Source organism: Anguilla rostrata, chromosome 6 (genome assembly GCF_018555375.3).
Source record: "Anguilla rostrata isolate EN2019 chromosome 6, ASM1855537v3, whole genome shotgun sequence".
Classification (NCBI taxonomy): Eukaryota; Metazoa; Chordata; class Actinopteri; order Anguilliformes; family Anguillidae; genus Anguilla; species Anguilla rostrata.
The window spans coordinates 39762101-39782603 of record NC_057938.1 but is presented as its reverse complement, the minus strand read 5'-3'; the positions used below and the strand labels follow the sequence as shown (position 1 = coordinate 39782603).

The window sequence follows — 20503 nt, the reverse complement described above, 5'->3', positions numbered from 1 at the left end:
TACATATTCAAAATTAAAAAATACCATATGAACTGTCATGCGACCAGTTCTGAGGTTATAGCGATTATTAACTCAACAATTGACTTGATACTTGGCTGAACCCTGAATTCTCATTGGTTGAAATTTTGCAGCCAACTGGCGAAAATGCCTAGGACCAGTTACAGTTAACTACTTACCTCAAAACAGAATCTCCATTCCAGTGTCATGTCTGATTAATTCCGTTCTATAGTTAAGAGTTCGGTGATCCCTTCGCCAGGTTTGTGCGTTGGGTTTATATTATGGCGCTACTGGTAGTGTTGATGCCAATTCAAAGTAAGTTGTGCTGGCAACTAAAAAGTGTGCCAGCACTATTTATGAATAAATAATTCATAAATGCAGATATGTACTTGTAAATAGTGCTTCTGTCAGACAATCTCCAGTCTGTGAAAAGCTGAACACGATCATGGTTATAAAGCAAATTGAAAATGCTTTAGCTAGCCGAAGTATGATATTTATAAGAAATTATGCCTATCTAGGATCTAGGATCTGCATCTGGAAAGTGTGGCTCCTAAAAATAATACATTTAAAGGGATAGTTCACTTTATGGACTTTTCAGACAGTCCTTATGTGAAATGAAGAATACATTGAGTACTTACTGAATACATACACAAATTCCTGACAACAGGCAAGATTTACAATAGTTGGTGTAGGGGCATTGGGGGTTTGTGGTCCAAAGGAAAAAAAAAAAAGCACTTCAAGTAATCACAAACCTTTACGTTTCTAGACCAGGAGCAACCACAACAGGAACAGCTTCACCTCTATTATGAATGTAGTCTACAAATGAAGGCTGAAAATGGAACACAGGAAAGAACAGACAAGTGTTTTCTGTACTTTGTACCTTTTATTAAAATATATACAAAATGCTACATTGTAATAAAAAACTGCATATAATCTACCCTAGTTTTAGGTCTTAATTGCCATATAAATCAGGTTTTGACTCAAGTTTACCTTCACTGACATCAATCAAAGGGGAGTATACGATGAAGTACTTTCATAATACTGGCATTTAAAAAAGACTTGATAACCAGTCAATCATTATACTAAATTAATCTGAATACTAACTGAAAAGTTGTTTGGAATGCTTGCTGCATAGTAAGTGGACAAAACCCACTTTCTCGAGGATAGAGACAAGCAGGCATTTACAATTTGTAAAATGCATATTGACATTACCTTACGACAGCACAAAAGAAAATGAAAAGCTCATTCTACGCAAGTTTGTGAGCACTCAACACCCATCAGACATGTTTGCATTTAATAAATTAAATAAATTAAAATGCAATAATTTAACTGTTATTCTTCATTTGTAAATGTACAAATATAAGAACATGGCTCCCAAACAGCAGACTTAGGAAAAAGCAAGCCATTCGACAACTGTTGAACACGTGAGCATGAGTGAAGGAGACATACAGCATGAGGCTATGGATATGGCAAAACACTGACAGAAACTAAGGTGCTTCACAATGGTAACACCGTTTTGGACATCTAAAATACATTTGAGCTCTTTCAGCTCATTGGAAGACACTGTGTGAATCTGTCTGCAAGACTAAATAATCAGTTTCCTCCCATCTTAGGTGAAACGTATAAACAAAACAAAAACCTATACGTACTCTTTACATTTCCCAACTTTTATACGTTGTAAAAATATATATTTATATACATACATTTTTGATGTTTTTTTTGTTTGTTTTTTTAGGAAAATATGTGCAGCTTTAAAAATTATGGTTGCTTGTTCAGTTCATGTAGTGTTTCAAAGTTACAATAAATTAAAAACAAGGCAAATCCAAGAATAAAGGAATGGACAAACAAGAAGAAAGAACATATATAACACAATTTAGGAAACCAAAAGTATGTCAGTGAAATTACAATGGTCAGCTCATTCAATCTTGGCCCTTCATGACATGGCAACTTGTCCTGAAAGAGCCTTAGATTTAACACGCATTCCACTTAAACACACTGCTCACACACATCTGCGCGCGTGTGCGCACACACATACACATACACACAGAAAGACAAATGCAAACACAAAGGCACGCATACACATACACGCAGACTGACTGACGAATGCGGGCACACACACATGCTCATTCGGAGCTCGGAACAAAATAAGGACACGGATACACTTCTCTGTAAAAACAAAACAAAAAAAGGCAGACAAAAAAGTGTTTCATGAGCCCACAATGATCTCCATGATGTGGTCCAGTTCGTTTAGGTCGGTCCGGCAGGTGGAACTGGGCGCGTGTGAGGACAGGTTCTCCAGCAGGTCATATGGTCCAACCTTGGGCGTGGCCTGCATGCCTGTCAGCATGGTATCCAGGTCGTAGTATGAGGCGTCAACGTCCGAGAACAGCTCCTCCAGGGCTGGGTCTGGGCTAGGGGCGGGGCTCTTGATCTCAAATGTCCCATAGACCTGGTCCATGGTCTTGGTGCCTTCCGAGGACCTCTGCTCCTCCTCCTCCTCCTCCTCTTCCAAGCTGCAGCCCTCGTCGTCCGCGTCCCCGTCCTCGGAGGCCTCCTCCGGAGGGACCCTGGCCTCCCAGTGGGGGTCCGCGTCCCCCGACACGTAGGCGGAATCGGCCTCCGTGGCGACCGCTCGTAGCGTTTCCTCGGCGTCCAACGCCTCCTGTTCCTCCTGCTCCTCCTCCTCCTCCTCCGGGGGGCGGCCCCCGACGGGAGGGAGCGGCTTCGGCTCCTCCTCTCCGGGCTCCCGCCCCGTCGGCGCCCGGCAGAGGATCTCGGAGGCCACCAGGCGGTCGGACAGGCCCTGGCTGGCGCTGAGCGCCTCGGTCATGATCTGCCAGCTGCCGTCGCGCGTCATCTCCTCCTGGATCTGGCGCACCGTGTTGGCGATGAGCACCGAGCGGCACAGGTTGGGCTCGGCCAGCATATGGCACAGCTGCAGCTTGATGAGGGACATGTCCAGGAGGCACTGGCGCTGCAGGCTGTAGGACGCCGTCTTCACGCCCGCCGCCGCCGCGGCCTCCTCGTCGCCGCCGCCGCCGTCCGAACACTTGCGCTTGGTGCCCTTCGGAAACATGCTCGTCCTGCAGCGGGGGGGAGACCGTGGAGAGGACTGGTGAGTGCGTGCGGAGGACACGTTTCACAAAAATAACAGATAAAACAAAGGTGAACTCACATACAAAACAGGGCTTCTTTTTATTCACACTTTAATTCGCTACTTATAATTACCAAGCCACATAATTGGAATCCATTTTTACAAATTATCTAAATTCAATAAGATAATCTATTCATAGAAAATGCAGTAAAAATGCAGACTGGTATCCATTATTACAATTAATCTAAACTCAATTAGATTATCTATTCATAGGAAATGCAGTAAAGCTACAGACAGCGTCTACTGTTTTAATACTACTTTTTAACTGCAGTAAGAGCTTAAAGGAAATATAAGAAATACCTTATTCAATGGGCCTACATCCTAATGACAGACAGGTGACTAAACAGCAAGAGATACACAAACACTATATACTATATAGAGTATATATACACAAGTTCACACGTACAGACACAATCATTTTTTTCTAAAGGTTGCAGCGCTCTACCTGTCCTGTTGGGCAGCACTGGCATTAACATAGCGGTTTCTTCCCGATCGCAGCGCTTCCACACTTTTGTACTAGCCACAAACGGCTCTTGTTCTGACCTCTTTCTGCCCGTTTTAGGCCAGTCACACGTATGGGTCCTGGTGGGCGGAATAACCAAACTTTAGCCAGCCCCCCGACCCCGCTGGAAGAGTGAGAGAGGTAACCAGCCACAGCCTCTCTCAGAAGACTTACTAAAAACATTTTTAAAAAATACTTACGGCTGAGTCGCCCCCTCCCTCCAATTCCCCCGTTCATTGACTAAGAGTGACCTCCATAATTAGGCCTATTCAAACCCTTGACAAAGACGGTCAAAGACTGCTTTATAAAATAAACAATTCAGGTTATGAGCTATATTATACACTCCAAAAAATGGAAAATAATTAATATTATTACATAATACTATCTTTTATGAAGACAATTGCTCAGAGAAAAAGATTTTGCTGAAGAAAACAGGTCACAATCATTCGCACCCCAAAAATCAAACATGAGCAAACCTACATTAACTTGCTCATTTAAGTAAAAATGGGCCATAGTTAGAGATGTACAAAATTTCAATACAAAAAAAATACAAAAGATGCACTACAATGTGCCACCAAATCTATGATTAGACACCACCTCTATGCAACCAAGCTTTTTGGAAGGGTTGAGGGTGTGAAGATCAGTAAGCTGAAATGGATGTCATACCTCTGGCCAAAAATGATGGTGGACCCTTGATAATATGGGGTTGTTTTGCACCTACTAGACTTGGAGCTCTTGAGCCAATGGAAACAGCAAAGACCAAATTTCCTCAAATTTGGTCACATATGGATCTTTCAGCAAGACAATGATCCGAACCACATCTCAAAATCGCTTTGCAGTGATCATCCCAGTCTCCAGCCTCAAAGCTGATTGGAAATTTGTGGTTTGAACTGGAGAGCAGTCCACAAGCACCAGATCAAAGGACCTGCAAGATCTTTAAAGTTTCTGTATGGTCGAATACTAAACCAGTGTCGCTCAGGACTTATTTTATAGTCTTTCTTTCATCTTCAAGGATGTGAATAATTTTGGACAGCACTTTAGCTGCTGGCATTCACGAACGGTGTAAAGAACTGCTTTTGTTTCTACATTAAGACATTCACACAGTTTTTAAACTGCTACAGGAAAATAAGAGGTGAAAGGGATACAATTGATTATAAGATAGGCATTCCTTACTGACAAATCGCACATGAATTTGTGCAAAGTGCCAGTAAAAAGTAATAATACTAATAATAATACTTTTACAAACACACATTCATGGAATAATTGCCTCTTCGTATGGGCAGATACATTCCAATAACACATTTCTTGCATTAATGGTTCACAGCTAATCATTATAAGTGATATCATATTCAAATCAGTACAGAGGAGACCAAATCAAACCTAGCCCACTGGGACTTCACTGTTCACTTAACTGGTTTGTATTAGGCTACGCAATTGGAGAAAAATCCTTAGTTACAATGCAACTTTTCAAATGATAAAACATCAAACCATCTTGAACATAATCAGGAATTGTGTAAAACATTTGTATGTTAATTTATTAATTACACAGAATACAGAGTTCAATGGTAAATTGGAATGCTAAATATTACTGTACACAGATTCTGTTAACTACTAAAAGAAACCTGTCACAAGGCCAGTCAACCACATCAAAAACATGCAGCAGGACTGAAACGTGAAAGCAACAAACACATCAAAGCATAAACCCAGCTTGACTCTAAGCCTGCATGAACTGTGTGTGTGCGCGTGTGTGGTCAGGGAATTGATGAAAATTTGTGGGAAATGTAGTTACGTATAGATAACATGACAATTGAAACACTTTTTCATGAAAAAGCTTTAATATCATTGTCATTTATTGAAACTTGTACTATGTTATATTTTTCAATACCTGCCAGTCATTTTGGATAGCAATCCAACAAACCGTTAGGCTCCAGACAAAAACGATCAAATAAAAATGCTTTTCATGGTAAGAGACAGAAACATCCGGTGCAAGTTCTCTGGGTTAGAGACATTTCAGAAACGACACGGAAATTCCACGCGCTAATAATATAATCTGGTCTACAGGACATCAATACATACAGTCAGTAGACATAATACGGCTCTCTCCAACTAATGCAATTGCCCTACCTTACATACGCGACATGGCGGCGCTGTAAGGTCACACTAGAACCCAAGTTGACAGGCCAAAATTGCTGCTGCAACATCCCTGGCAAAGACAACGGCCGCTGCGACGATGGATAGACATACCCTAACTGTAAGAACACAGCGTATTGGTCTCATACTCCGCATATTTTATAAGGGAGATGAAAAAATAGTATTTAATGCCAATTATATATATATATGATTTTTTTTTTCTTAATGGGGGTGGGGGTTGGGCAAAGCACGACTTGTCAGCCAGATACCTGCCTAATCACACTATACGCCCACGTCCATTATCACAACACAGAAACGGATGAGAATACAATTGGTCCTGCAATCATATAAGGCCGTTTATTATTTCCCCAATTCAGAATCATGAGGAAAAGCTACGTATATTGTCATTTTAAAAGTTCTACCAGATCTCCTTAGTTCAGAAATGACACCGGAAAAATTGCGTGTCAGAGGTCTTTGTTAGGAGAAATGCTACGTTTGCATTACAAAAAAATAAAATAAAATACATTGCATAATCACAAGAAATTACGGGGCAACCACTGAAATTCGGGAAAAGGTCCATTCTTGGGAAATTTGTTAAAATGAGTAAACGCTACTAATACTGAACCTAGTGTCAAAAAGGAAACAGGGACAGTAGTGCAAGTATTCATTATCACAACGAACTTTACGTGATTGTGGGAAATACAAAGGCAAATAAACAGCTGTGCACGATTACTGCTAAATCTTTATTCACATATACTCCATCCCAATATAAAATGCAAAACCCAGTCCTATGCAAATAGCAACTTCAGCTAGCTTGCTAAATCAGCAGGGCTAGCCATCTGAAAATGGGTAGGCAAATGTAGGACACTAGCCAGCTGAATTTAACAAGCTCTACCGTTATTAGAAAGTCTGTTAGGCTACGTAAACTCAAAACTTCCATGAAGCGCAAAAAAGTTGTTTTGAGCCAATAAACTGCTGAAATGCGCTGCCAATCTCAGAGCAAAAGGATGGAACTCCTTTTCATAGTGCCCGCTTCTGACATTTAAAATGTCCCGTCCCTTTCAGCGCCAACCCCCTACGTCAGTTAAAGTGCCACTGTGTAAAAATGCCCTCACTAAATAAGAACCCTTCAACTTGAGCCTCCCTCCCTCCGGATAATGTCCATGCCCCAGTACAGTCTCCCTCCCAAACGCATTCAAGCTCCACCCTGGTGCACGTCTCCCTCCCCCACCGCACTGACGTTGTCAATATTCCCCTCCCGGTTAAAAGTCTTAGAATGAATAAATACCATCACCATCTTATGGTATAAATGGACAATGCAACACAAATAACTTCATAATGGTAAAACGCATATAATCTCCGTTGAATTACGACTTCCTGTTTTGACCAGACGCTTTGTTCCCCTCTGCAGAAACGAAGGCTTGTGAAGCAGAGGCGACAACAACAGGGATGGGAGCCATTTTGAATTTGCTAGCTACCCTAAGTCTTTCTTGCCTAACTTTTAAACACATTCAACCGCCACAACTGCAGAGTTAAACAGCCACACGTGCCAGTCGTTAAACCGATTAAATGTTAAATCATTTACACATGCTCATTACCCACAAGTCCCCAGAGTAAGTAAAGGAACCTCCAGGACACTTCCGCATTAAATGCGTGTTTCATGGCCAACACACATTGATTAGTCTTTTTGAAAGCTAGTTTTATTAAAATGTATTAACCTCGTGAAACTACTGTTAAGCGGTACGATTCAATATAAGGCGCACTTCTTTGCTTGGCGCTTACCTTTTGAGTGTATTATTCTGCACCGGAGGCGGTCATAAGCTCTTAGTGGGTAGGTTGTACGTGTTAAAGGTAACGTTACAGCTCTCTCGACTTCCCCGACACCGATTGCACTCGTAGCACTGGTGCTCAGTGGCCAGCTGCAGCAGGAAGGGTGAAGTGGGCGGACACATGCATGATGATCGACAGGCCGTCGTTTTAACCGGGAACAAAAGCCACACAGAAGTAACTAGAGATCCTATCCAAGGTCTTCAGACAGTGGCACAATATGCACACTGTTTGCGGGTCCTGCATTTTTGTGACTAATGCGTTCCATTCGAAGCACGCTAAACCTAAATTTAAAACACTTGGCCTACGAGCTGCCGCTGAGGTGGAAATGAGCCGAACGGAGATGGCTGTAGCAACTCTCCTTTTTCATCAGTTATTTTAAGAACTTTGTGTTCTAGTCTGCACATTTATGTAATGAAGGTCGTGGAGCATAACCATACTCTGGGCAGAGAACCCTTCTTTTTTTGGCAATCTCACATTTAAAATGTTATGTTTGGAGAGCGCACACGAGCCACGTAATGTAGCCTGCTTCATTTTCGTTTTATTAAATAAATCACAGGGAATGTACGGCACTATGTCAGAGAATAAATACATTTGTACCAGTGATTGAAACCTACTATAAACAATATCCCTTTATATGTACTGTATTTAATCATTTTCCTTTTACTTTGAGCAATTGAGGTGAAGTGCCTTGGTTGCTAAAGGGTACAGCAGAGTCACCTGGAATTCAGCCGTGTTCTTTAGGTGTACATTCAGGTGTTCGAAACTAGTTAACGAATTTAATCTGTCAAACTTTCTATTATGGCATTTCCACTTCCTAGCACCACTATACGAGACCCCCTAATTTCTCAAATTAAACAGAGATTAGGGTTTTTTTCTGTTCGTTTCTTTTGTTTGCAACACCCCACCCCCCCCAACATATGTGCAGCCTTGGGCCCTGCAAGCCCACACAGAAGACACAATGGCAGCCGACCCGCACGCAGATGGGGTTTAGGAGGACTGCAGCAATGACAAAGTGCAGCCTCTCTCCCCCCCCCCCCCCCCCCCACTGTCAGTGTGACATATTCAACACCTGTGAAAACACAACTCAAGAAGGACCATAAATCTCATTTTAATGGGCAAGTGCTAACAACATAAAAGTTTGAAAAGCCACATAATGGTTAAAGTGTTAATATGACTAATTTGACTGGCACCCAGGGGCACAGAACAGCATCTTCTGAAGATGCATATAATTAGTTGGTGCAAACACTTCGTATTTCCAAAAAAAAATTAGTTATATTTTTGAACACGTCATGATTTTGTCACACATGATCAATCGCAGTGTGCTTAGCTGGAGTGTCATTTCAGGTTTAAACCCCTACACCACAGGCCAGCATTGCAACTGGAACAGCTATCCAAATCTGTGAAATAATGATTAGCTGTTCCAGCTGTAATTCAGTTCTATGGTCTGGGGGTTTAAACCCATAGGGGTTTTAACTGACTTTATTACAATGTGTGTGTATGTGTGTGTGTTTGTATATATATATATATATATATATATATATATATATATATATATATATATATATATATATATATTATTTATTATTATTATTATTATTTTATTTATTATTTTTTTTTTTTAATTAATAATTAATTTATTTATTTATTTATGGCCATACAAGATTTTTACAGGACATCACATTATTTGCAGTAGTTAGTAACATAAAAACCCTTAAGAGTGAACTAGACTTTTCAGACACTGAGTGAGGTTCAGTGTTGCATTAAGCGTTGTATATGCACCCAACGTGTAGATTGAAAGACATTAACATCAGGGCAGTTGACTACACCAACATTATGGTTGACTCTACTGGTTTTGTTACTGCCTCAAATGACTGCTACTCCTTTTAGCCTATCAGAATGCACGTATAACCTTTGTTTTATTGACGGCTCTGGATAAAAGTGTGGTTTTTCATAACTTTAAGCCGCAGTTTTCATTCTCGGGCGAGCAACTGCCAACCTTGACAGGTACCTAACCATAATTATTAGAGAGAAACCACTCGTACAGTGTAATGCTCATAGGTGCTTCACAGCACTGGGTGCCAACCTATAGTAAAGTGAGATAGGAACTAATCTTGGGACTAACAGCCACTGTTCCTGTCACTTTACCTCTCCTGTCTGCTCTCAGATAATATTGGTTCAGTCACATTTTTGCAGTCACAGATCAGGCTGGACTTGTTTTACAAGCCTGGGGTATACCTGTGTGCAATATATTCGTGCTGTGGCTGCAGCCTGTTCGATGTACATGTGCAGCTATGAAGAGTATAAAGTATCCACATGCACACAGTCAATAGGAAGTGAGACTGCTCTGATCATTACTTTTGTTCAGCAAAGTTTGTCTATGTACTACTTTTGAAATGCTTAATAATACAATTTGCAAAATATACTAAATTAACAGTTTATATTAGAATATTTATTCAGTTTGTATTTAGTATAGACCTGTTTTATTCATTTAATTTGCAGTTTATTTATATTGTTTATTATCCAAGAAGCAAGCTGTACAGCTTGTTTGTAATTTAATGTCAATTTAATTTCCAAAAAGCAGCATGTAGGCTGGAGGAACGCATTTCAAAAGGAGCGGGATAATGAAACAAAAACAATGATACTTACACATGCAGGCCCACAATAATCCACACCTGTTTAATGTGTAGTTTAACATATTTAATAAATTGAGCAGGGCTGTCAGAAGAGGCCTTCTAATACAGAGAAACTAAATCTCACAGTGGATTATTTTCACAGGTTTTTCATAAAAGTGCTGGTTGTGTTTGGTGCCATCTAGTGTACTGCAAGAGAATAACACCCAGGGGGCCTATTACTCCAGAGGGCGTTAAGCCCCGTCCTTTCCTTCCAGAACCACCGTTGGGAATGTTTGTCAGCCCTTCACAAAGCTTCTGTTGCTAAGAAAACACATTCAAACACAGCTTTTAATTTGTCTTTAAAGCTGTGTTTAATGCCTTTCCCACTTTTCTCTCATGTTTAGAATGCCCAGTCATGCTTACACTGCACCTCTCATCGCCCTCCGAAGCTGATGCAGGAAAATGCAGAAAAGCCTGAGCTCCTCCTCTGAAGCACATGAAGATGTCAGCCACCACTTCTTATCAAATGCTAGATATGCAGAAAACACTCATGTGCAACTCAGCAAGGAAAACAGGGAATAGAAAGCCAATGTTCACACTGGACACAGCTCCAAAGATGGCCAACTCACACTCCCTAACCCCCCCCCCTCCCCAAACAAAAAGAATTATATAAAGTTATATATAATGTTTTTTGAAAGTCACTTATAAATCATTATTATTATTAGGGGCCACCTATTGTAGTTGTTCGAATTTTTCACTGTTATTATAATTTCTGTCATGGGAGTCAATGGCAGCCCATGGAACCACTCAGCAGATTTTTGTGAAATTTTGTGCATTGACAATCGACAGGCCCAGGTATTCAGTCACCAAGTTTGGGGTCAGGTCATCCACCATTTTGAACAACTGAACCATTTTCTTGAGTCACAATTCTTTTTTCTCCATGATCCTTAGGTCCTGCCAAATTGAACGTACCCACCCACTTCAATTTCCACATCAACATCTCCTCCTATACTATTGAACAGATCACCACCAAATTTGGCATGTATCTTCTAGATAGTAGTCTGGCCAAAAGTTGCTAAAAGATATTACTAGGTCAAACAATATGGCTACAGTAAGCCAATAAAAATTGATGTGGGCATGTCTCCAAATATAACTCCAAAAATGTTTGACGTAAATTTATGAAATTATTATCATGAGCCCAACCCTAAAGTATTGGACCAATTGAATCACTTTTTTCAAGATTCATAAGTTCATGAAATATCATCGTAGCCTTTCAGATATTTAAAACTTGCTATAGTGATACATTTCCTCATCTGGAACATATATGTACCTTTTGTGTTGCAGCCATTTTTTATTGCCACAATTTTTGAAAAGATATTAGCAATTTTCCTCTGTTCCCAGTTTTGGCCTATCCACACGAGGAAGACCTATGAAACCTGGGACTTTCATAGAGGGTATGTTTATATGACCATTGCGTGATTTTGTATAGTACCAGTTATAGTACCACAGATTGGCCACTTGATGGTACTAAAACTGTCATTTGAATTTCCAATGTTAAAGTAATCATAGTTCCTACCCCTTTTGATCTAGAGACTTGAATCCTACCACCTCACATTATGTCTCTCCTTATGGACAACTAGTCTCTCTTCATTGGAGTAATAGAATAATTTTTTTAAAAACATTTAAAAGACATTTCCTCCAACAGCATTTGACAGAATACCGCAATGGCAGGCATCATCTGGAGATTAGTGAAACCAAAAGGTATTAAAAGATGGTTGCTAGGTCAAACAACATGGCCACTGTATACAAACAAATTTGAAGGTGCCAAACAGGAAGCAAGTCCTATATCTGTGATGCTTTGTTGTATTGATGCCAAACCTGGTACTTTCTTTGCCAGGGGGCCTAAGTACACAGCAAGTTGCATGAAATATGACCACGTGGAGTGCTACACTAGGAAAAAGATTATATGCTGATTACTCTGCAATGAAAGCAGATATTTCAAACAAACTTTTCGTAGAACCTTGCAGTAAATATTCCTAACCAGCAAATGATATGCCCTTGGTGTCGACAATATTGCTTTTCAGCTATCTTGGATTTAGTATAAAAATAAATAAATAAATAAATAAATAAATAAATAAATAAATAAATAAATAAATAAATAAAACATTTAGTACTCATATCCAGCTCCTAGAGCTTTCACCCAATCCAGCTGCAATGTTGGGTATTACATCCGGACCATTTTCTGTAAAAGCTATCAAAAGATGCGGTCAAAAAATATGGCCACAATGTGCCAACAAATTTGGCTTCCGCTGTGACAAATCTGGGAAAGACATTTGATTCCTTTCTGTCCTTCATTAACAATATCAAACATATATGCAATACATTATACTTTCACTTAAAACATTTCCAGATCTAGGTCCTTGCTTAACCCAGAGAAACTCATTCATGCCATCTTCTCTTCCTTGCTTCATCACACCCATGCTTTCTTTACCCAGGCAACTCACTGTGCAGCATACTCAAAATAGCGCTGCTAGGGTCCAAACCAAAGCCTAGAAAACTTCACACCTCACCTTCATTCTGGTAAATTTACATTTACTACTCTGAGTACATTACTGCACACTCCTGTAATGTTCGGACGATCCTGCATTGAAGCTATTTCAGCACCTGAACTGTGGATTCAAACAAGATATTCTTGTCTGCCTGCTGATAGGATATTGGAAATGATCTGTCGAGCCTAGCCTAATTGTGCAGCTTGTTATCTAAGAATTATACAACAGTGCCCAAAGAATGTTTTTTTTTTTCGTTTAATGCACTTTATTTTCTAGTACACAGGAAAAGTTATATGCTTGTAAGGAAAGGGTTCAACAGTTGTATGTTGATGATACTTTTATTTTTCTCCCTTTCATAAAACTGGACTCTGTAAGGTAGGTTTTGGTGAAAACTGCGCGTACGGAAAGCGTTGCGCATATCTGCACAACTTTATCCCACTCCACTTCTCCCACTTGTCGTCTGCGCAACCCCTGTATTGAAGAGGCGCCCGTTAACATACGCAATCATTAAACTAGTCTTGCAGTCATGCTGAAACCCTTACGTACATATACGCATTGCATGTGTTGCTTATATTAATTTAAATTCAAAATACAACTCAACCAAGCATTCGTACTTACGTGCTTTAACTGCAGAACGTAAATTCTGGAATTGATCATTTTAGGGGGAGACATTTCAATGCAACACTCAGCTCAGTTCCGTTTCCAGTACATTCTACGGCGTGATCTCGAATCCCAGCTTCAGGATTCAACCTGACCATTCTCGAAAAGTAGCTAGCTTGTACTGTACAAGCCATCTGACCAGGCGCACTGCGGACATAGCAAAGTCCGTTCTTAGTTAGCAAGGAACAGAACGATTATACGTCTTATAGGCAGTCTGATATTCAAACGGCTCGGCTAACATTAACGTTATCTAACCAACGTTATAGTTAACCGTTTCATATTAGTTAGCTACCTAACCGACTAGAGATCTCATCGATATATTGCATTGGATATTTGTAGTTACGGGGCATTTGAGTTATAGCTGATTGTTAGAGTAGCACAAAGTCTAGTTTAGCTAACCTAACTAACATAGCTTATATACTCGCACCATCCTGTGCTTCTTGAAGTAGCTAGCGTTATCTAGTGGTGTGTTCGATCTAGGGATAGCTAGCTACCTCCCCTAGCATCAATCATGGCCAAGTGGGGTGAAGGGGATCCACGCTGGATAGTAGAAGAAAGAGCCGATGCAACCAACGTCAACAACTGGCACTGGTAAGACTGAAGACGATCGGAATTGTTGTCGCTCTAACATTAACTAATTTGGCATAAATAACCCTACCACTAAGATGTGGCTGCTAACATGAAATCTCCATAGCTCTCTGATCTGAAAGCAGAAATTAACATAGTAACAATGAATTAATTGGCCCGCGCCCTGAATGCCCTTTATCTATCTTTAACTATTTTCATTGGGTTACGATGGCGAAGATTTTGTTGACAGTCACAATATTTTTTCCAAGATCACCAGAAATCTACCTTACTCATAATTTAATTGTGGGGTGGCTGGCTAGCTAGCTACTCACCAAGCAACGGTAACTGATTTGAAAGCTAGCAGACAGCTATCGTAACTGAAAATAGCTAGTGTCTTTCTAGCCATGTATCGCGCTAGCTATGCTATTTAGATAACCTGTTTCATTTGCTACGTAATCAACATTTATTTAGTATTTTCTTGGTTAGCTAATCCGGTACGCTTATTTTGTTTTACCACCTCCAAGGACGCAGTGCACATGAATGGAAAAGTTGTAGCACTTGTCCAGCATGTTTGTATGAAAGGACGAGTGTTAAGTGTGGAGTAATTGCCATGCATTTGGCCTTGTCACTCAAACCGATGTGCAATAGGTAATAGATGGTGAAAATTAGAGGTGGCTAAGAATATCTGACGTTGGAAATAAAATGAACTTCAACGGATTACTGGTTTTTAAAGTAGAATAAACAATGGACCAGTAACACTATGTTGTCGCGGTATAAATACTTTGGCTCTAAGACCTTAGACCAATTTGATTCGCTAGTCTATTTCAAGCTCTTGGGCAGGGCAGCCACTTGAGTTGCACATGGGGGTTATTTTTGATCCATGACCGCATGTCAAGCTTCAGTAAAGCTAAAGGTATACGTTTGTATACCCCCCCCCCCCCCCCAAAATAACTTACAAAATGTTATCAGGCTACACGAGGAGGAATATTGGTGCACCAGATGCAAAAGTGACACTGGAATAGGCATATTCTCACAAATTGCTGCTTTCCTTGTGTCTAATGTAAAGGCTCTCCCAATGTCATCTGGAAGTCTTAAGCTCCTTGGTACTCTCGGCTATCTGCTGGTTCTCTGCAGCTCTTCTATGTATTCACTCCCTCAGGACTGAGCGGGATGCGACAAACTGGTCAACGGACAAGCTGAAGGAACTGCTCCTGGGAGTGCACGTGGAGGGGGAGGACGGCGTCTGCAAGGTAACAGAGGTTGACAAGCTGGAGGGAGAGGCATCCATCAACAACCGCAAAGGAAAGCTCATCTTCTTCTACGAGTGGAACATCAAGGCCACGTGGACAGGTATGCTGTGTGAAATCTGCATTTTAAAAAAGAAACAAGAAAAGCACTCTTTTAAAAACCTTTGACCAATCCGTCCCTTCTGAGCCCTTTTGGAGATGAGTCATTAAAATGTTGACTTTTGATCCTTATTGCACCAGTGCTTACTGTTGCTAAGGGAGGAAAGGTGTCGGTCAGTTTTCCTCCAGTCTCGCTGAGCAGTAGCACTGACTCTGGTCGATTAGACAGAGGGTAGAACAGTGGCTCCCAACCCTGTTCCGGGAGATCTACTGTCCTGTAGGTTTTCGCTCTAACCATAGGCGTAGATTTTGGGGGGGACACAGGGGATACATCCCCCTCAATATTTAGAACATGTGCATTTGTCCCCCCCCAATAAAAACATGAAAGAAGCAGAGGACTTTGTCAGTGTTTGACACTCAAAATTTCCTGGGGGAGGACCCCCAACTTAATACCCCCCCCCCCAATGTTCAAACGGAACCTACGCCACTGGCGCCAACCCTAACAAAGATTCTACGCAGAAGTATAAATCAGGCTTTAGCATGTGGTGTACCAAATTAGGGTTGCAATGAAAACCTTCAGGATGGTAGAAGTCCAGGAACAGAGTTGGAAGCCACTTGGGTAAATGTTCCTCTAGGAAAGACTTCTGTTTTGGCAGCCTGGCCTAAGGTGTGTTTGAACCAGCAGTGTGTGAGCAGCATGATGCAGTTTCCCTCTTTACCACAGGAACATCCAAAACAGGAATCAAGTACAAAGGCAATGTGGAGGTTCCCAATCTCTCGGATGAAAATGACATGGATGACCTGGATGTACGTATGTAAAAAGTGAATTATGAAAACGGATTCAAATGGGGAAAAAGGGTCCCCTGTTAGCGCAGCGTTTTTGTCTTGATCAAACGGCACCGGTGACGCGGTTCTCATTGGTCGTCCCCACAGATCTCTGTGTCGCTTTGTAAAGATGAGCCGGACACTCCGCTGCTGGGCTTCATGAGAAAGGAGGGAGTCAAAGTAGTGAGAGCCGCGCTGGGGAGCTACATCGGCCACCTGAAGACAGGTAAGCTCCATTTCGCTGGTTCTGCTGGGGCAGTGTGGCTGAAGTGCAACTGTTGATTTGTAGCTTGGAGGTTCATGTTGGCCAGCCGTTTTGTTCGAGTCGGGAACCAAACTCTAGTGCTAGAGAGGACAGTAGGCACTTGATAATTTGTAAGTTGTTGGTGTGATGCTAGTGAAAACTGGCATGGTTACAATGAACACCAAAAGAATGTTCACAGAGCTATTGCTTTTTTTGGTACAGTGGCACCCAAAAAATGTCGGTCAACTTTGTGTCATTACCTGCCCAAATTAAGGCAAGTGCATAGCTTTCTCATTTAATTATACAACGACACAAATGGACTTCTGGAACCTGGAAACCTGGAAAAGACATACGAAAATTTAACAGCAAATGGAAAGAATAGGCACAATTTGCATGTGCAAATGTTGAAATCGTCGCACGGAAGTTATTTTTGTTTCATTTTTACCTCTGACTGAGACATTCTGTTCCGTAGTGTTATCAGTATCTATTTTGGCTTGAGGTGGAAAACAGAATCTTCTTTTTTTGTTGCAGAATTTACTCAGGGGATGATCTTGCCTACGGCCAATGGTTTGAGCAAGCAGCCCCAGGAGGAGTCTCAGTCCAAGGCCAAAGTGGATAAAACCCGGGTGGGTGAAGTCCTCTTACCTTGGAGGAAAGGGCCTGACGGCGAACCTAAGACATTTGATCTCATCTGCTAATGCTGCTAGCTTATGGTCTGTGTAAATGCTAGGGATTGTTGATGCACAGAATTATTGATATCAGTGAAGATTCTGGTTCTACTGCTAGCACATTAGCTTACCGTTGGCCTGCAATAGAAGAGCGCCTTAGATGTTGGGCAAGAGACAATGAAGGGTTGTGAAATCCTTAAGAGATTCAAACCATTAAAATAGTTTGTTCTCTGAACTGGGGCAAGTATAAACATTGTATGCTGGGATTTGGTTGGGTGTGTAAGAATTTAGTTTTGGAGTTTTTTTTGTCATTCTTACATCATTTTCAGCAAGCCCTTTCCCCTCCTTATATTCCGTGTTTTGAGCTCCTAAATGTGTGTGTTGTGATGCGTGATATTCAAACATGGGATTTTTAAATTTATTTCTATGTTGGTCAGCAGGAAGATCCATTATGAAATTCTCGAAGCCACTAAGCATGAAATGTGATATCGGTTAATGAAAAGTGCTGGACATATCTGAAGTTTTGTGATGGTAAATATCGGTTATTAAATTCCCAGTGGCAGAGGCTTTCTATTTAGAGGTACAGTTTCCTCCAGTTAAAGTTATAAGAATACTCTGACATTAGCACTGGAACATGGCTACATTTATGTCCGCTTCATGAACATGAATACATTTTGACATTTGTTGGTGCAGTTAGACTGGACATTGTGAATTAAGTGCTTTGTGCTCTGTTCCCATGACAACCTTGGCTGGACGCTTTACCCAGTTCTTACCTCCAGAGACTGTTGCATGCTGGCTCACAGCCAGGTTTGAAGCCTCTAGACAAAGGGGTGTGTTTGGTGGTAATGAAGGACATGATGTGAACCAATGGCGTCTCTCTTTACACGCAGGTTGACAGTGGGAGCTCCACCCCTGCGCCCAGCACTGGGGTGAAGATCCCCACCTGCAAGTTCAGCCTGAAGGAAACTTTCCTCACCTCCCCGGAGGAGCTCTACAGAATCTTCCTCAACCAGGAGGTGAGTTTGCAAGGTGGGATGAGCGCGTGCTTTGCCATGCATCCAACAGACTGTGATCATCATCACGTGTCAATATGATAGGTTTGAATTGTTGACTTGCTAATGGTAAGATGGCTCCTCTTGTTTCGGGGGTCGTGAAGCCTCACATTCCCATTGGTGGCCACAGGTCACCAGTAACATACCCCATAATGGCAGATATGTCTTTGTAAATAAGTCTGGGTTTTCCCTTTGTCTGCTTAGATGGTGCAGGCATTCACCCACGGGGCAGCTGTGGTGGACGGAGACAAGGGGGGCAAATTTCGGCTGATGGAGGGGAACGTTTCTGGAGAGTTCCAGGAGCTGGTAAGATAGTGAGGGGTGGGTGGGTGCACGTCAGCAGACCACGTATGTTCTCTTACATTATCAAAGATCCAGGAAACAAAGAAACAAAAATTAAAATTTTTCAGATTCCTGAGGAGAAAATTGTCATGAAGTGGAGGTTCAAGACCTGGCCATGTGGTAGGTTTCCTACCTTTTTGTCTGTCGATTTGTTTGTCATATCTTATCCGTCTATCATATAGACTATCAAAAATAAATACTGACTTTTCCATAGCTGTGGACAGATCTATTTTCATGGTCTCTGACCATTCCTGGATTAGTGTACTCAGCTGTTGATGGACATGTTGCGCATTGTGGAAGTTTTATTTTTGGCTGAATTTTCACATAATGTTCCCCCTTCTCCTCCCCAGAGCACTACGCAACTATCACCCTGAACTTCTCGGACCGGGGCGGAGAGACCGAGATCAGGGCGGAGTGCAAAGGGGTCCCAGTGAGCGAGGAGGAGAGGACGAAGCAAGGCTGGCAGCGCTACTACTTCGAGGCCATCAAACAGACTTTTGGCTACGGGGCGAGGCTCTACTGAAAACAAGGGGCCACGTCGTCCTCATCCTTAGACCTCTGACCTCTGAACTTGAGACAAAAAGGGAGGGAGGGGAAAAAAAAAAAAAACGATTGTCACCTATCTTTATTTGTGTGTGTCAATGCTTTCATTTCTGGCGCAGATATTGGATGCTGCAAGCACTAGCTGTTTTAGTGAGCATGACTGAATGGTGCCTTGACAGATGGAAAGGCTGCGTTATGACAGGGTGGTTCTGAGCCTGGGCTTGCTCTATGGCTCTGTAACATGTGACCTGGAAGGAGAGAGAGGCTGAAGTGAAATGGATTGGTAAAGTCAAATCGGTAGAAATAAAAATCCTTTTCAGTTAATAATTATTTCGAATTGGTAACTGGGCTGTATTTTTCGGTTTGTTCTTTCTATAGATAAGTCGGCACGATAATATAAATAAATACAATTTTTATGGAACTGCTTGTGTTTTGATGTTGTCTCAGAGGGGCCGAAGGGTCATATATGCATGTGCCCCCAAGTGTTCTTTGTGCTTTCTTTGTGATTGTTGAATGAGCAATTTACTCCACTTAAGCTTTAAAAAAAACCTTTAATGCGGTTTAACCTCCTTGCAGGACATGCAGCTGTGGCCTTCGTATTTTCAAAATTCTGTAACATTTTAAATGTATGTGGATTCATATTTAAAATTTTTATATTTATTCTGTTAAACTGTGTGAAAATAGGAATAGCTCACCTTGAAACATCCTTGAATAGGCTTGAGTTTACTTAAGAAATTATGCTATTCTGACAGTTACAAAATTATGTTTGCTAATGATGCCATTTGAACTTATCAAGACTATTAGGGATACACCAACTATTGGTGAGGTTTTTTGAATAATTAAAAAAAGCTAATTAAAGCTTTTAATATGTGTGAAAACCAACAACACTCAGTTCAGCACTTGGTATTATTTAGAAGCCATTTAATTTGGATGAGGTGTCACCAATAATTCTTGACAATAGCCTGATGGTCAGGTCTGTATTATTTACATTGAACATTCTGTCTCACAGGTGTCAAACTTAAGTCCTGGAGGTCCACAGTGTCTGCTGGTTTTTGGGGTGGTCTCATAGCCAATCATGACAAATGATTCATTTAAGTCATTGATTGGCTACGGAATCCGCACACCTTGTTCTTAGAACCAGAAAAACCCACCAACACTGCGGCCCCCTTGGGAATCAGTTTAACACCCCTGTTCCATCTTATCCCCCAATGCTGGAAGTTCCAGTTGAACATTTGAATAGTCCTGATGGGATGTGCCCTGCTGCCTTAGGCAAACGTCTTCATGAGGTGTCCTTTACACTCTAACTAGCACACTGGAAATGCGGGCCCAAATTTATAAAGTGTCTCTGAGTGGGAGTACTGATCTAGGATCAGGTTTTCCTTGTTCTGATCCTAACCTTCATTATGAGCTAAATGGCGAAACTGATCCTAGGTCAGTACTCCTGCACACCCCACCCGCAACCCATTCAACTGGTCATCACTG

General features: G+C 41.4%; 2 protein-coding genes across 3 annotated transcripts; one reads left to right on the top strand and one right to left on the bottom strand.

Annotated features, from left to right (window-relative positions):
* Window positions 1-860: 860 nt before the first annotated feature.
* Window positions 861-7871, bottom strand: LOC135257150 (cell division cycle-associated protein 4-like). Of its 2 annotated transcripts, XM_064339609.1 has the most exons (3): window positions 7566-7871; window positions 3597-3733; window positions 861-3080 (listed from the first exon to the last, which is right to left on the bottom strand). In XM_064339609.1, exon 3 carries the CDS (start codon window positions 3071-3073, stop codon window positions 2204-2206), a length of 870 nt encoding a protein of 289 aa, XP_064195679.1. In that variant the 5' UTR covers window positions 3074-3080; window positions 3597-3733; window positions 7566-7871; the 3' UTR covers window positions 861-2203. The 2 variants fall into 2 exon arrangements, with proteins under 2 accessions (XP_064195679.1, XP_064195678.1); XM_064339608.1 differs by lacking the exon at window positions 3597-3733 and having other exon boundaries at window positions 7566-7861.
* Window positions 7872-13445: 5574 nt separating this feature from the next.
* LOC135257142 (activator of 90 kDa heat shock protein ATPase homolog 1-like) lies at window positions 13446-19442 on the top strand. Its single transcript, XM_064339597.1, has 9 exons — window positions 13446-14025; window positions 15161-15351; window positions 16072-16154; window positions 16281-16398; window positions 16948-17042; window positions 17975-18100; window positions 18341-18442; window positions 18547-18598; window positions 18829-19442. Exons 1-9 carry the CDS (start codon window positions 13946-13948, stop codon window positions 18999-19001), a joined length of 1020 nt encoding a protein of 339 aa, XP_064195667.1. The 5' UTR covers window positions 13446-13945; the 3' UTR covers window positions 19002-19442.
* Window positions 19443-20503: the final 1061 nt, after the last annotated feature.